At 36.5% G+C, this 17,359-nt stretch overlaps 2 protein-coding genes across 2 annotated transcripts; one reads left to right on the top strand and one right to left on the bottom strand.

Moving 5' to 3' along the window:
• The first annotated feature begins 3,554 nt into the window (after positions 1–3,554).
• PJVK (pejvakin) lies at positions 3,555–11,774 on the top strand. Its single transcript, XM_054636768.2, has 6 exons — positions 3,555–4,173; positions 6,235–6,430; positions 7,706–7,847; positions 8,569–8,686; positions 9,646–9,750; positions 11,051–11,774. Exons 1-6 carry the CDS (start codon positions 3,963–3,965, stop codon positions 11,350–11,352), a joined length of 1,074 nt encoding a protein of 357 aa, XP_054492743.1. The 5' UTR covers positions 3,555–3,962; the 3' UTR covers positions 11,353–11,774.
• A 1,258-nt stretch (positions 11,775–13,032) lies between these two features.
• FKBP7 (FKBP prolyl isomerase 7) lies at positions 13,033–17,342 on the bottom strand. Its single transcript, XM_054636360.2, has 4 exons — positions 16,995–17,342; positions 15,537–15,688; positions 13,702–13,835; positions 13,033–13,394 (listed from the first exon to the last, which is right to left on the bottom strand). Exons 1-4 carry the CDS (start codon positions 17,201–17,203, stop codon positions 13,233–13,235), a joined length of 657 nt encoding a protein of 218 aa, XP_054492335.1. The 5' UTR covers positions 17,204–17,342; the 3' UTR covers positions 13,033–13,232.
• Between the last annotated feature and the right edge of the window lie 17 nt (positions 17,343–17,359).

The raw sequence follows: 17,359 nt of genomic DNA, 5'->3' as shown, positions 1-17,359 counted from the left end.
GCTGGAAGATGAAGAGAGAAAAGAAATCTTAAGTGTTAACTGACTGGATAAACTGAGCTGGTATTGAAAAGATGAAACCCAAAGTTTGCACCATATTATGCTGGTAATTTGTTTAATATCTTCTTAATGAGCAAAAAGATGCTGTCAGTTGCCAGGCTGAGAGCTGAAAGATGTGCCTTCTTCTCACAGGTGGTAAGTGTAACTACAAGCATACTTCCTCAGCATATCTGTCCCTGGAGGACTACTTTGCATTCCTGTTTAGTAAAGGCTTCACAGTTAACACATCCATCTCTCCATTGAAAATATTGCCATTCATACTGGGGCAGTTACAAAGAAGAAAAAGCTGGGATATTTCATGCACTCTAAAGATGGACACATGAAACATAGATTAAGTAATCTGTATGTCCGTGAACAAAGGTCTGGAACCTGAAAGGTAAGTCTGTGGAAGAGCATATAAAACAATCACCAGAATTTGTACTCCAGGAGCTCTGAAGTTATGTAAGCCATGGTATTAAACTGGCTGGTTTTGCTCATACCTGAGAATTTCTAGACAATGCCACCTCAAAAAAAAAAAAAAAAACAAAAAAACAACCAAAAAAGAAATCAAGTGCTGTTAAACCCACTCAAGTTGTTGGAAAAACCCAAAAAGTGTGTATGTAATTAGAACCATATTTTCCCCCATAAAATGTTATGTTTGTTACCTCCTGAAATATAACAGTGTCTGTATTGCTCAGATCCTGTGTTTCTAGGGAAATACTCATGCCATATGCTGGAAAGTTATGGAATTTTGTGAGTAATTTTTTCAGTAACATTTTCTTTTGCTGTTTTTTATATGTTAAATTCTTGCACTTGTTCTTCTGCAGAGATTAGCAGGTAAATGTACTGCAGTTCAAATGTATTTGAAGTGTACATGATACACTCCTGTTCAGTTGCCAGGAGATCTGGCAACTGATGGCACTAAGAAGATATTAAACAAATTACCAGCATAATTTGGTGTAGATTGTGGGTTTAATCCTTTCAAGTGAAACATCAACTAAGTTTATCCAGTCAGTTAACACTTAAGATTTCTTTTCTCCCTTCAATTGACTGCTTAATCATGCTAATCTTATGATATGGTTGACTGTGACAAGAAATAAATTAAAGTCAGATCAGTTAAAGTGGATTACAAATGGTTTAAGATGTCTGGATTGAAAATAATGAAATAATTCCACATTTGCAGTTCCTTGGACAAATGTCTAGTTTGCACTTCCTTGGATCACATTATAAATCCCTCTTTAGACACTATAATTACAGGTGACAGACATTCCTGCAAGGGATAATGTAGGATAACTATCTAATATTAAACCAAAAATCATTATGGAATTATCTTTTAACAAAACCTTCTGCATCTTCCAACACCATGCAGAGAGCAGGATTGTCCTCTAGGTTTTACTCTTAAAAAATCTCCATGTTTTTATAAATATGATGTAAGGAAAGAAATACAGTATTTAGGCATAAAATATTCTCCACTCCATATAGCTAATACTTGCTATGTTACTACTTCATGGCCAACACCCCCTCTGAAAAAACACAGCTGATCTTGTGTAGGAAATAACCTCTCTTGCTCTTCCCTTCAGGGGAAGGTAATCAGGCTAGGAAAGTCCCCTTGCTCTTCTGTGGAGGGCTGTGCAGAGGGGAGCCTTGTCAGTGCCCTTGTGTGGCTCTGTGCTGGGGGGAATGGAACATTTCAGCCCAGATCCTCCCTAGGGAGCAAATGTGAGCAAGGATTTTCATCTGCACAATTTGGCGAGACAAGGCAAGATTTTTCTATTCCAGTGGTGACTCAGGCCTAACTTGTGCACTTGGAAATTAAATGTTTTTAGTTAATTGGTTGCCCAAAATGAGAGCACACCAGAGCTGCAGAAATGCTGGAAGTTCATAAAGTACACTAGTGTGCCAAGTACAAAAGTGTCTAGTGCTGGAGGAGCAGGGAAATACCTTATTTTTCTTCACTTGGATGTGCAAAATTAGTGAACATTTTCAGATCATGGCAATGCTCCTGTACTTGGACTCCTGTTCTCTGATCTGTGGCATGAGGACAGCACAAACATCTGCTGAAGCATTTATGATGGATTATAGGGTGTTAGAGTAACAGGAACAGCAGGTAAACATATCAAATGAAACTATTCATTATCAAAATTAGAGCTAGATCACACTGAGTATGATCTATGACCACATACTGAGTAAGAAAAATACAAATGCATGTTGAATAAACAGTGCCAGCTGGTCTTAACAATTTGTAGAGAAATAGTATCCTGTAAAACATATATATATATATACACATATATATATATATATGTGTATATATATATATGTGTATATATATATATGTGTATATATATATATATATATATATACAGGATTAATCTAAACCAAGGATCAACAGGCATTTTTCATTTTAGAGTTCCCTTAGATATTTCTTCCCTTTGAAAGCTTTTCAGTTCTGTTAATGTGTTTTGATTGAGTAAATATGTACAGGGTTTTTCAGATAGTGTAGTATGAATTACAGCCAGAATTAATTGCAGCCTTTCCCATGCTTTCAATTCAAAGTCTATATATAACCTGACTTGATTTTTCAGCACCCTCTAGAGTAAGTAGAACGATCCAGCAGCCTTTCCTTTCATCTTAGATAGCTGAAGTAATGCCCTCCTCTTTTTGCCATTTTGTTGGATTTTCTGATACTCTGAACCTTTAAAAATATTATGGAAGTATTGAAACATGATGAATTGTGTGTTCATATTATAAAAACAGTCCTTAAGATACTTTCACATAAAAACCTTACTTCAGAAAAAAAGCCCAGTGAAACAATTGTTACCTGGCAACCAGGGACAATATTCCTACTGGAGTGTAACTTTACAAGCCTGATGCTTTACATAGTGTAACTGCAAAGGGAAGAAGACCTGCAAGGTTTAACCAGTTCTGTGTTCATCAATCTCACTAGAAAATCAAGTAATTGTTTTCATGGAGGTGGGTCAGCTCCTTCTGCCTCTCTCAGAGATCCTCCACAGTGCTCTCTACTGTCTGTCTTTCTTCTCTACAATTTTCTGTCTTTTTACACTGGGGCTTTATATCTTGGATTCTTGAGTTGCTCCTCATTCCTCTATCAATACTGTCACTTCTTTCTGCAATTTTATTATTTTACATAATTCTCACAATTGAATGAGGTTTTCAGTAGTCTGAGCTAAACACATGCAGCTCAAGCCTTGCCCTGGGGTCACAGACAGCTAAGTCCATAGGAGATTAATAACAAATTATTGTTATACTGGTGTTTCCCCCTGCCCCCAGCCTGCTCTGATCTTACACTTCAGGCCAGCACAGCACTCAGCCCCAGCTGAGCTCTCCCAGGCAGGTTATGCCAGTGCTGTGAAAGGCAACACCATCTCACAGAGCTGCCAGTGCTCAGCCAGCTGTAATTCCAGTGCCCTCCCAGAGCACGCCTGGGCTGCTTTGTTGGTGTTGCTAAAACACCAGAATTCAGCTGCAGCCAGGACCCAACAAACAGCAGTACACCAGTAACTCCTAGTGGGAAGTTGAGGGTTATGGAAGTTAGTTTTCTGTTTCTATGACAGTAAATTTGGTCTTTTAAAGAGTGGCAATGAACTGCCAAGAAAAGGGCACCATTTCCCTCTCAGTTTACACTGTTAATTCATTATTCATCATGCAGAATTAGAGAGCTTAACTGAAGGTCTCTGAGAGAAGTCTCAAGCAGTACACCATAGTTGTTCAGTAGCTAAGATGCTGTTGATTCTTTAAAAGTGAGATATGACTCAGTCTAAAAACAAGCAGTTTGACAGATTTTTTTTTTCCCAAAGCATGGTAATTTGCTTGCAAGAACAATTTAAGAAGAATTGAACATGGGCTCGATGTCTGGAAGCTACACTTGATACAGAGTTTTCTATTTTTATCATTACTAATGTCATAATATGTTTGCTGCTGCAACCAAAAACTTCGTTAAACAGGTTGGTGATGGAGGAAGATTAGTTCCCGTGCCCAGCCTCAGTGAAGCTGACAGATACCAACCTCTGAGCCTTGTGATTAAAAAAAGAAAATGTTTGCTTTCAAAAAAATCTAAATTTGCTTCAACACCTTTCACATTAAAAGACATTCTTCAAGGGGAGAAAGAAATTTCTGCAGGTAAGATTTTTATCTTTTTTCAAAGTGGAAAAATGCATGTTTTCTAGTAGACATAGTGAACATAGTCTAAACTGTGCAGGTAGGATGAAGTTTCCTTAGTAAATGGGTAATAACATTTTTCTAGCTTAGTCATGTAATAAATATTTAAGAAAAAAAATATAAATCAAAATGGTAAGAGGAAAGGGGAAAAAAGGACTTTATAGGAAAAGAGTAAAAAAAAGAAAGTAATTTGTATTAAAAAGCCTTGATATTTTCTGAACTAGTATTAAACAAATTCAGTTAAGCCTTTTTTTTTTTTCCACAAACCTCCAATTCCTGACAGATGTACTGATGTATGTTGATTAATTGCTACATAAAATTTGTTTAGAAATGTACCCCTTTGTCTGTATACTCACTTTGAAGTGTGTAAGAATCAGTTCCACAGCTCTTCCATGCTGGCAGTCCCTGGTGCTGAACTGAGCTCTCTACAGGCAGAAGCATTTGAAAACAGCTATTACATCTGACTGGTGTAATTGGATTTTCATAAGACTTTTTCCATGTTTGCAATCTTTGTGGTGTACTTAAAGAGTTTAACTGTTTTTTAAATTCCTTTTTCTATGCCATAGTGTAAATTTTGAGGAGATTTTAATAGAATTATGAATTGCAAAATTGAACTATATGACCTGTATCTTCCTGTACATTCCTTTGAAAAGTGTGTAATTCATGTCTACAGGTTCTCTCAAAACAGTTTCATTGCTTTATTTTTTTTTAAATGTCAATTTTGGCAAAATTATTGATGATATTACTTGCACAACAAATGCATCAGTTAAAAATTCTACTAAGACAAACTAATATAAGCACAGGAAATACCACTTGATCCCACAAGAGGGGATTTCAGGACACAAGCATGATAAGAAAAATTTTAATCCCATGTCTTACATTCAGGAGAAGTCAGCTGGTTTATCCTGAATGAAAAAAAAAATCAAAAATCTCGTTAAAAAGTCCGGGAAAAAGGTTGCAAAATCTCATTAAAAATTCTCACAAAACCTTACTAGTCTTTTCTGTAAAGGTTAAATGTCAGGTGCAGAAAGTATTAAGAAAGTCCTTTAACATAAGCAAGGAGATTTGTAGTTGAATTTTTTTTTATGTGACAAAGACAAGCATTTCCAATCCTTTAAGAATAATGAAAAAATATATTAATATTAAATATATTAAAATATATTTAAAAGAATATATTAATATTCTTTTTGGTTAAAAATAAACACAAACAAGATTCATAGTAGGTGACTTCACAATGTCAGCTTATCCTAATATCTTCAAAGGATTAAAAACAAGAAAAAAGGAGTAAAACACAGATTCTTAGATGTATTTGGAAATCTAATCCCTGTGTTCATTTTAATTTGGTAACCAATGTGTTATAGTATTTTTTCTGTTAGTGTAAAGGAAATGTATTTGATATTATAAAGAAATTTTTGAAGCGGTGTTTTGGTACCTACCTTTTGGTTGTACAATAATTGAAAGCAAAATGAGTCAGAATTAAGCTGTTGTTTTCCTTCAAAACAAAGTGATGTAGTCCCTGGGCAGAGTTAATGTTACTGGGCAGACCCATGTCTCATTCATGTACTGCAAAAATGAAGAAAAATTGGGGTCTTTGTGTAGCATCTAGACAGAATTCAGAATTCCCTAATACTTTTTATACAGTGGCTTTCATTTTATTCCTAGTTTTAATATTCTGTGTGGCCTCCACTGAGTCATTTTGGGTTTCAGAGCCTTTGTCATTAAAGCCAAAACACACCACATGTCTCGTTTATACATATCAGCATCATAGTTACAGGTGGAAGTACTCGAGGAGAATAATGATGAACACAGAAATTTGAAAATAGCTCTATTCAAAACCAGGACTCCCATGTACTCCTTCCATCAATCATCAGAAGTAACATCAATAAACAAGTGCTCAATGCAGCTCTGAATTTCATATCAAAATGATTAAGCCTGGTAAGATTGGTACCGTTTATTCTGGCTATGTGTAAATACTGTGTTCAGACTTTTCATCATCACACAAGGTTATCTTCTTTTACTCAGGTGTCTCGTCTTACCAGTTGCTCAACTATGAAGACAAATCAGATGTTTCACTTAATGGCAGAAGAGGAAATCAGATAATGAATGATGTTGGTTTTGATGTTGCTGGATCAGATTCCATTGCCTTTAAAGCTTCATTTGGCATAGTGACCAAACACGAAGTCGAAGTACCGACATTACTGAGAGAACTTACTACAAGGTTGTATTCTGTGTTTTGATTTCTGTTTCCATAATTCTATTTCATACAATTAGGTTGCAAGTCTGAAGTTTTTAGGTTTTGATTATTTTTAGTCAATCAGTAGCAGTTGCCATCTGATATTTTCAAGTGTATCAGGTTGGATCACTAGGATTAGACATATGACCTGTATAATACAGGCTGTAAAATTTTTCTGAATTCTTTGAATTACAGTGCATGTCTCAGGAAAACACAAAAAAAGAAAATTCAGAAAGGAAGGGTCCATTAAAACTCCTATCGTGTTATACCATAGTATTGAAAATTTGAAGCCTACTTTGAATGACATTACCTAACTTCAGGTTCCAGAAATAGGATTTCTTTGCCTTTGATGAACTAGAGAGCCATATGTGTTATTGCCATTGTAGGTACTTTGAGGTTTTATGAAGCTATTACACAGCCTTTTCTGCAAAAAGCAAAATAAGTTTATCTACTTAAATTTTCATAACCTTCTGTGACTTTTCTTTAAATCAAGTCTCTTCTATCAACATTCTTGTTGAGTCGTGGAGATTGAAAATGAACTTCTTGTTCCTGTGGTGCTAGCACAGATGTCAAATGTGTAGAAATATGATGTGACTAATTCTAGGGGTAATTATTTTTTTTATATTTCAAAGATTGTCCCTTGGTAACAATGGCATCCCAGTGAATCCCAGCAGTGCATCCCAGTAAATCATTTACTATGCATGATGCAACATTTGGCATTTGCAAATATATATTGTTACCTTGTTGGTATTTACCAAGAAGTGCATGGCATTTTGTATCTGTAACTTCTCCTTCCCTATTTTCCTAGTTTATTTGTAACCTCCAAATGTTATCATTAATAAATGGGGGTGAGGGAAGAGGACCTAGTCTCCTGAAAAAAAGATTCAGTGCCATAGAAATAACTGCCACTCTTTGTAGAAATTCTTCTACAGTCACTTGTTCAGTACTGTTTATAAGTGATATAGTTTTTTTTCAGTTAATGGCACTAAAACCAGAGTCAGATGGACAGGCTTTGAATTTTCCAGGGTGTCCCAGATATCCTCTCTAATATCTGTAGAATACTGGCTTTCCTTGAATTTCTTAATTCTGTTCCCAAACAGTGAAACCCAATATTAAGTTTCCAGAGATCTCCTTGCTCAGTTGTTTTACTGCTATGAAACAGACATTGTGGTGATTTATTTACTGATTTAAAGTTACTTAGCTGCTTTGTAAACTGCTAATTATGTCTGAATTTCCTTCCTGCCTCCCTCTTGATTTTAGAAAAATAAACTTTGATCATTGTCTAGTCCATCAATCAAGAAAAAGTAGGATGGAAATTTTGTGTGTGGTCATGGAAAGTATTCGAACTACAAGGCAGTGCTCATTAACTGTCCATACTGGAATGCGTGGAGAGACAATGAGGGTAAATATGTTTGACAAAGTTCTGTAACTCAAATGATCAAGCATAAAAAGCTCATTATTATAAATTTTATGGTTTGATTTAATTGTGTTTTTATAATGTAAGCTCGTAAAAAATCTAAAGTAAATCAATATTATTGTACTAATGTAAAGTGGCTTAAAAGTTGGTCTTTTGTTAGCAGTACTTATATGACAGAGGGATGGGAAATGCATGAAAAGATGGCTAGACAATGAGCCATTGCCTGGGGTAAAGCCTCAGCAAAAAAGTGGAGTTTACTACTTCTTAGTTTGACTTTCTAATAAATGCATAACCTTTCTTTCATTATTATTTCATTATTACAGTCATCTTCTGTAGCGCATTGGAATTTCAGGTTATTATTTGAAGGGTTGGCATCTTGTTCCCTGTCTAATGCTCTTCCTCCCCCTTCCCCCTTGATGTGTTTCAATAATTAAACTTACAAGTCTTCTAACTTCACTCTTTCTAGTACTAATAAATCATTCACATAATTTTCACTAAGTGATACAAATTACTCTCTCTGTATCAAAATTTATTAAAATGCAAAGTAGTTAATAGAAAATTCTTCATTTGTGAAATTTGATCTGCAATTTCAAAGTTTCCCGCTGGCATTATAATTCTCAATATATGGAGTTAAGATTAGTATTTTGTTTGTTCATTCATTTCAATTTGTAATGGTTTTTTCTTTCTATCCTTCTCTAAATTATAGTTTCACATAATTGAAGATCAGAATTATAAAGGGCGGGACAAAGCCATTGTTTTTCCTGCACATACAACTATTGCTTTTAGTGTATTTGAACTCTACATTCATTTGGATGGTAATTTTGGTAAGTGATGTGAATTACTGTCATTACTGCTATTACTTATAATGATCTAAGTTTTAAAATCTGTTTTATTGCTCTTGATATACAGAAGCCCTAATCCCATACAATGGGATGTTTTAATTTTATGCACATAAGTATTCTGACATTCTGACAGAAATGGTGCTTGCAAAGAAAACAAAGCAGGTGCTAGAAAATAGTCTGCTGTGGGAACATTTCTTAAAAGTTAGACTTGGTATTTTTTAAATTCTGTGGTTGCATGGAACAAAAAGCCCCACTTAGTTATATTTCTAGCTGGTGAGGAACAGGTTTCTGAGACTATCTGATAAGTTTTGCATAAAATAGGCAAGTACAAAGATACAAGTGAAGAAAAAAGTGTACAGAACATCTAAACTAATAACTTTTTTTCTGTTGGGGCTTTAATTTCAGTCTGACATATCATTTGCACATAATTAATTAATTATGGAATTAATTGCAGCAATTGGAAACAAATAAAAAATTTGCATAGCATAGATTTTACCTTAAAGTATTTCTTTCAAGTTATGGATAGAATTCAGTACTGGAAGCGGTAAGTACAGAACTCACAGCCTTGCTTACAATGTTTCATTTCTACTTTCAAGTAAAACTACAGAAATGTTTGTCCTTTAGAACCAGGGCTTCCATTGGTATGCTACTGACTGTCCTGACCCCTTAACATGACCATAATTTGTGTATGAACCAAAACAGGCTCTGAGGATTTTAATTGAAAGCCACCAACAGTTAAAAATTCCCATCAAATCTGTGTTACTTGATTCTGTGAGCTGTTACTGTGTGCAGACTTGTTTTAAAAAGTTATACTAGCCATTAAAAACATTAGCAAAGCTAAATTTAATCACTGTTAACCTTATTGATTAGAAAGCATATTAAATTGTTGTGCAATTATGGCTTTTATATTTAGTCCTTTTAAAAACTTTTCATTTTTGCAGAACTCTGTGTGACTCCAATTGCAAAAGGAGGATTTGAAAGAGAGAAATCTGGATCATCTTCACTGACCAAATTCAGGAGATTAAAGAATAATCTGTTTCATCGAAGTATGACTTTTGATATTTATACACAAATGTCTTATTTAAAAGTGTACCTTTGTTTCTTTAATTTCTGTCCAAGATGAATGTTTAAAGAAAAAACCTTTGATGCAAATTGAACCTCTCAATTTCTATTGAAATTAATTGAAATTCTATTTCTGTGTATTGAAATGATTATAGAGTTATTAAAATTTACATTTGGGAACCTGTCTCTCAGAAATAACAAATCTGTTCATTAAACTCTAAAGATCTTAAAACGTATGGCTGTTGGTAAACTGGTAGTGAGTAATTACACAGCTAGCATAACATTGAGCCTATTTCATGTGTTTGCCATTTACAGCTCATATTATACAAGTTATAATTATAGTAATAGTTGAAGGCAAAAGCTGTAATTTTAAATATCAAACAATATTAACTGTAATAATTGAATGTACTCCTTAGGCACTATGTTCCCATGACAGGATACCATCATAGTCCTCTTTTTCATTCTAATATGAACATAGCATCCAACAAAAATGCAGATCCCTATATGCAGCTTTAGACTAAGATCTTAAACTTTTAACACTCCTTAGTCCAAGTACTTTGGAAATCTGCAGATCTGAGTGTGAAGATAAATACTGAGCAGTAAACATGTCCCAAAAATGCTGTGATTAGGTGTTCCTCCTCCACTGTAGTCCATTCTTGATCAAAGGACTTTTATGGACCAAGCCTTCAGTGCTGCTGCAGTCCACACAAGGGGAATAAATCTTCAGTGGGTATGATACATCTCAGGAGCTGTAGCTGCCTAAATGTTCTTCACTCAATCTAGTAAGTCCCTGAAGAGAGAAGGAAAGGTTCCTACCTGGCACATCTGGATCCTCAGAAATCTGCTAGGAGGTTAACAAGGAGTCCTCTGTTTTCTAAACATATTAAGTAGTAGTGGGATTTTTTTGCAAATAATAGGAAATAAAAGTGAATTTACAATGTTTAGAACATACAACTAGAAATGCAAAAATAGAAACAAGGAAGTACACTGCAGTTTGACTTTGCACCAATTTCTCAGAAGCCTGCTGCATGCCTACCCTTTAGGTATATTTCTAAAAATGTAATTACATAAATCAAATACAAAACATTCTAGCTTTCTTCAGTGTCTTAAGTGAAGAAAAATTTTCATCACACAGGGTTTTTGATGGGAAGCAATCTATATGGCATGCTTAGAACAGTTTTGTGCATCAGTTGTTATTTCTATAATTAAACTGATATTTTTTAAACAACAAATCATAATATTATAACAAAATACTGCTTCTTTTCCTTGTGTGTTCTTTTTCAGATAAAGGAGTAGTGGAAATCGTTGCTAACTCTGATCCTTACTTGGAGGACCTTTTTACAGATTATTATGAAAAAGCTGCAAGCATGACTGATCTCTCTACAAGCTATCTCAGAGACGGTTCTCACATCCGAATTAATTTACTTAATAACAACATCCCCAAAGGCCCCTGTGTCCTCTGTGGAATGGGAAGTTCAAAAAGGGAGACAGTCTATGGATGCCTGGAGTGTTCTTTTAATGGACAGAAGTATGTACGACTGCACGCCGTGCCCTGTTTTGACCTCTGGCATAAGAGAATGAAGTAACTGATCTGGGTAAGTGCCTGTTATCACAGACATGGGCATAACTGTGCCACAAACTTTTCAGAGTTAGTAAATATGTCTCCAATTGTGACATGCAAAACAGTGAAAGTGCAAAACATTTTATTATGCTGTTTTCTTCAAATTCTGTGCTTCGCAGTCAATGACCTCTACTTTAAAATGCACATGAATTTCCTGACATTGCTGTTTTTCCTAGAACCTTCTCATTATCATGATAATGAAAAACATACTTTTAAATAGTATTTTCATATTGTCAGAATATATGCTAGAACTTAAAAGTTGTTTACACAAACTTGTTGTTAAACCCCAAAATGTTGCCTTTCTCTACACTGGCATATGATGGTTAAATGAGAATATTTGTTAATAATTTAGTGTTCTCATGAATGTTTAATTGAAGTATCAGATTAAAAAACATGCTAAAACTTAGCTCAGTCTAATGTTTCAGTTACAAAAGGGAACAACTGGAACTATGGATGGGAGCTTCATATTAGGGTGCTGTTGCCGAATATCAAGTTTGTTTAATTATGAGAAGGTACCAGCCAGTTTACCTGCTGCAGTTGGATTCTATGTCACAGCTGCTCTTGACTTTCTTTTATGTGCTCAGAAAAAAAACTGCTTAGCAGAAAATGTTTTGGAAGCTTATGAAAATAATGGAACTGCTCACTCCAACAAGACTTCAGGGGTGAATGTCTTTAACAGGTGCATCCAAGGAAAACTGAGTCTGTTGAGGACTGGAACACCACAGAGCTGTGTCCAGGGCTAGGATTGGACTGTGGGGCAGGGTGCTGTTAAACCTCTCACCACACTGTTTTACACTGGCAGAGCAAAAAACCTTTTTCTACCTTTTAAAATTACTTCAAGGATAACCTAGGTATGGAAACTTTTTTCACTTGTGCTGCCACTTTCACTGTGTACATCTGATTATTACATGTTGAAATGAGTACAGCCATTGCTTTTCATGTGAGAAGAGTGAAGCATGTTTCACAAGTGGTATGATGTGTTCTGCACAAGCAGAACAGTTAACAGATACAAGTACTGCCTATTAACTATTCCTACTTCTTTGCATTTTTCCAGTGAGGAAAACCAGAATGATGCCAAAGAATTAATTACTTATGCTTATAAACAGCATATTCCATCATCTTCAGCGTCATTCAATTAAATTACGATAGTGTAGATTTTTAACTTGGTGCTGCTAAATAAACTGGCTAACATCATCATTTTACTAAGTCAAAGTTTAAACACTCACTTAAAATACTGCTTTTTCTTCAACACCAAATTCTTCTTGTTAATATTACATCAAAGAGGTTATTTTGTTTTAAAAACATTTTTGTTTTTATCTTAACATTCTATAAACAGAGTTGGCCCATTTTAAGGCCTTTTATAGTTAGTTGCTGCTAATGGCTTTTCCTCAAGAAGCTAGGCCTGGAGCCTGCAGGGGTCTAAGAGTTATATTCCTGGGATTCCCTTTTTACTTTACAGGGGATTGAGATTTTACTTTTTTATTTTAGAGGGGATTTAGAAGTGTTCAGCAATTATATTCCAGCTATGTCAAAGATTACTGTAACTTTTGTGTGCTCAATACAACAGCACACTTTTGTGTGCTGTATTGCTCAGTGCGAGCAATACTGTAGATTGGAACATGTTATAAGCACCACAAATATTAGATCATGGTGTACTTCAATTTTATTTCTTTCTTTTGAAACATCTGACACATTTTATTAGCTGAATGTTAAAAATAAGATTTTTACAGTCACCCTAAGAGATATAAAAAGGTTCCACTATAAAAAAAATACAAAAATTCTGTGACAAAGTATTATTATTTAGAATTCAGTGTGCAGAAGACAGCAAAAGATTTTTTAAAGTACTTAGAGTTCATCATGCTGGTAGACATTGTACTCCTTTGCTGATATGAAGCCATCTCTATCATGGTCATTCTTCTTAAATATATCAGCTAAGATTTCATCATGGGCAGAAGGATGACGTTTTTTGCCATCTCTTGCAAATTCTTCTTTCAAATAGTGGCTTATCTAGAAGAAAAGAAAAACGTCAAATCATTGTGACTTTTATGTCAGTACTCAATCTAGCTATCTTCAAGGACACTGGGGGTATACAAGTAATGTATTGTGATTCCAGTGCAGATACATCCACAGCTTGTCTACAGGAAGTGTGAGATTTACTAATGTATTAAAGCAAATTTCAGCAAACTACAGCACAGTGTAGTTTGTGTAAACACACAGAAACCTTAGGTGATCAGCTGCAGCAGAGAGAGCTCAGGTAAAGATAAAACTGATGCAGCCACACCTATAGTTTTATAAATTATTTGTATCATATTACCTCAAGTTCAGAGAGCTTCTTGTCACCATCTTTGTCTATTTGATTAAATGCCTCAACACTACGAGGTCCTTTATTTACTGCGTAAAGTTCAATCTCAAAGATCAGTGTTGCATTGGGTGGAATCTTGCCCTGTGCTATGAATAAAAGAAAAAAGTGTTTAAGGAATCAGACACTATGGGCAGAGATCACATATATGATAAATTCACAGGTATGGTAAAAGGTACTTTACGTATGCTGTAAAATAATATTATATATAAAACAGGTATGCTGTTTAAAATGTACATCTCAAAAAGCAGCAATGGAATGTAAGTCATCTGACTTGCTAAAAATCCCCACAGAAGCTTCAAACTACTGGAATAATTTGTCTGGCCTCTGAATTAAGAAAACAACTGTTAGAATTCTTTGTTCCTGGATCAAAGCATTTTCTGCCACCTGATGTAAAACCAGCACTGCCTACAAACACAGGTCCACGTATCATGCCTCTGGCAAAAAAAGGGACCTGAAAAGAGACAGCAACAAACCAATGCAGTCTAAAATAGTGCCAAAAGAGCATAAAAAATCATGCAGTGTAAAATTAAAATGCAAACATGCAAGCTGCCAAAGCCAGTAAGCATGACACTGTAACCTCAGAATTTTGAGCTTGTGTTCATTCTTCATAAACTGAAGAAAAGCTAAAGAATCTACACTGTTTGTAAACAGAAGATAAACAAAACTCTTACACTACTCATCTAAAGTAGCCATAGAAAAAATAACAGAGTTCAAAAGGTTTTAACTTTCCATGCTTTAGAAAAGTAGCTTTAAATACATCTGAATATAAATCAAGATTTAAATATACCTTATAAAAGAAAGATTACAATACTAGAATTCAGTGCCAGCAGTTTACAAATATACATACCAACAAAGGAAAGACATGTAAAGATTTAGAAAGCCACATGCATCTTTTTTAATTCAAGATTAGGCAGGTATCTTCCCCAGCATGCAGGAATACGCTGAGACAGAGGACAGGGGTGCTCTAGGAAAATACTACTTCTTCCTTCAAGTGCTACCTGGAACAAACAGTTAACACTAATATTAAAGAACAGTTTTTATTTGTAACAGTGTTTTTCCTTTTTGTATGAAATTGTATTAAAGACAAAACTGATGCATTGAATTCTGACATATCAGTACCAAAATATTATTATAGAGCAGGAGCTGCCTTTTCACAGGAACTCCTACACCCAGGTCAGAGCTGAACTTATCTACATTTGAGTGCTCAAACACTGCATAAAACTTGTACTGGAACTTTTTTAAAGTAATCTGCACACTGAATTATCTTATATTCAAATCAGATTTCATGCACTGCGCTGTTGCAATTACTGTGTAATGTGATAATGAGAGCCATTAACTATTCAGAATATAAGCAGTATTTTAAGCAAATTATTTCTATTTAGATTAATTGTACTGCATTATGTTCCATTTTACTCAGAAGATGTAGATTTTCATTAGAAGGCTAAACAGGTAGCAGTCAAATAATAAAACGAAATGTGACTGGAATTTAATATTTTAACACAATAATGCTAATCTTGCTCATAGAGATCTTCCTTTTGCTTCACACTATGGCAACACTTGGGAAAACACATTGGGTGGCATGTACTGAATTCTAATGGGAACTGCAAGGCCTGGGTGTGGGTCTGTGTCAGGACTACTTAAACTGCACAGCAATGAGCAGGGGCTGCACAGCTGCACTGCCTCCAAATGGGAGCACCAGTTCTCACAGACATTTACAATACTACGTATTGTGTGTTTCAAAGGGTAAAAAACACAGGAAAGACAAAGTTTAGAGTTAGAACTTTTACCATATCCTTGCTGTCCGTATGCTAATGATGGAGGAATTGTCACTTTCCGTTTTTCTCCAGGACACATGTTCATCATAGCAATATCTAAGCCTTTTATGACTTGTCCAACACCCAGAACAAACCATTTTGGATGACCTTCATTTTGTGTCCGACTATTAAAAAAAAATTGTGTATGAGTAATATTAACATAATATTTTTATCATAAATATAACTTTTAGTTGCAGCTAGTAAGAACATAGATTATTAAGACACAAGAATATTAAGAGTGCAAGAATACAAAGTATAAACACTTTTTCTGCTACATTTATAATTTAAGGTCAGATTTTGATATATGTAAGGGGAAACTTCCTTTTTTAAAAAAAAAACAAAACCTCGTTTTTGAACTTCTTATAAAAACATCCGATCTTCCTGATCATGCAGGCTGCATGCCAGAAACAAGGTGCCACTGCAGGAAGTCTACAAGTGGGGAGCACTGGAAAGTGAAAATGTTCTCAGCAGTTCACAACACTGTAGGACGGGATGGGACTGAGAGTGCAGGTGTGTGCTGGTGGAACCTGGCAATGCTGACTGCAGTACTGTGTGCTCACCAACCACTCTGGCCAGCTCAGACAGCCAGTGCTTGAGGCAGCTTCTGGTCACATGAAGCCTCCCCAGTATGGGCACTACACCGAACAGCAACTGAGCAAAACATCCAGAGAACAATGCTCTATGTACCAGTCAGCCACCTCAACAGGCAAAGAAATGCAACTTAAATGGTACTGTTAAATGCAGAATTATCCTATATACTGAGTTTTTTTCTTAAATTATAGAAGTGGGGGAATGGATCAAGATTTTGTAATGAGCTAAGCTATTGCCTGAGGATAGATGGAAGAGGCAACATCAAAAAAGCAAAAGACGAAATGGTAACTTTGTGGTAAAATGGGCGGCACAACAAATCAAGAAGGGAAACAGCAACAGGCACGAGGCAAAAAGGCTGCAAACCACCAGTATAATAATGTGGTTGCACTGCACAGCGCCAACTATGTGGAAGTGGATGCTATATAAAAGTTTCTGCCTAAAATTGTCAGTGTGCATTCCTACCAGGAGCTCCTCCTCCCAACCCGAGTTTTTCTGCACAGGTTACAGCACAGAACAGGGCAATTATCAACAGAACGGGTTATTTTTTCCACTCTGACAAAGGGGGGCTCCATGTGAGGCGTGGGCTACAGGCTCTCGAAGTTTCTCCCTAGGGACCCTAGGACTCCTAGGAACTCCCTAATTTGACTTTAGGGAAACTCTGCATCCTTCAACACTCGGCTGAGGAAAAGTAAAGTACTATTGCTGGTGTGGTCAGTACGGGCCCCGAGTTGTGCCCACCCCGAACATGTCCCGCTTGTTCGGGGGAGCGGATCGGCTGTGCCAAGCACCCACCGGGCAGGGCCCACCGCCCGTCCTCCGGCCCGGTGCCACGGCGCTCACCTGCAGTAAAACTTGGATCCGTCGCTGGCCAGGAATCCGTCATAGTGCGCGTTCAGCAGGTCGCCCTTCTTGCTCTTCGGGCTGCAGGTCTCGGGGAGGTGCAGCACCTCTATCTTAACCTCCTCCGCTGCCGCTGTGCCGCCCTCGGCCCGCGCCGGGGCCGCGAGGAGCGCCAGCGGCAGCAGGAGCAGGGTCAGCTCTCGGCCCATATCGCTCCGAGGCGGCCGCCGGCGTGGCACTGTCCCCGCCGCGCCGAGGGGCGGGGGCCGAGCCAGCGCCGCCGCTCCGTCTCAGCCGCCCCGGACGTGGGGAGGAGCCCGGCTCCAGCAGCGGCCGCGGGGCGGGCGATTCTTCGGGCCGCCCTC

Source organism: Agelaius phoeniceus, chromosome 7 (assembly GCF_051311805.1).
Source record: "Agelaius phoeniceus isolate bAgePho1 chromosome 7, bAgePho1.hap1, whole genome shotgun sequence".
NCBI lineage: Eukaryota > Metazoa > Chordata > Aves > Passeriformes > Icteridae > Agelaius > Agelaius phoeniceus.
This window is presented reverse-complemented; position numbering and strand designations above follow the sequence as displayed.

Excerpts from the sequence above, each read along its gene's own strand:
- PJVK (XM_054636768.2), top strand. The coding sequence starts at position 3,963 with ATGTTTGCTGCTGCAACCAAAAACTTCGTTAAACAGGTTGGTGATGGA. Across the intron at positions 4,174-6,234 it reads GGAGAAAGAAATTTCTGCAG|GTGTCTCGTCTTACCAGTTG; the intron begins GTAAGATTTTTA and ends TCTTTTACTCAG. Across the intron at positions 8,687-9,645 it reads TCATTTGGATGGTAATTTTG|AACTCTGTGTGACTCCAATT; the intron begins GTAAGTGATGTG and ends TCATTTTTGCAG.
- FKBP7 (XM_054636360.2), bottom strand. The coding sequence starts at position 17,203 with ATGGGCCGAGAGCTGACCCTGCTCCTGCTGCCGCTGGCGCTCCTCGCG. Across the intron at positions 15,689-16,994 it reads GGATCCAAGTTTTACTGCAG|TCGGACACAAAATGAAGGTC; the intron begins GTGAGCGCCGTG and ends TTTTTTTAATAG. Across the intron at positions 13,836-15,536 it reads ATACGGACAGCAAGGATATG|CACAGGGCAAGATTCCACCC; the intron begins GTAAAAGTTCTA and ends TTTTATTCATAG.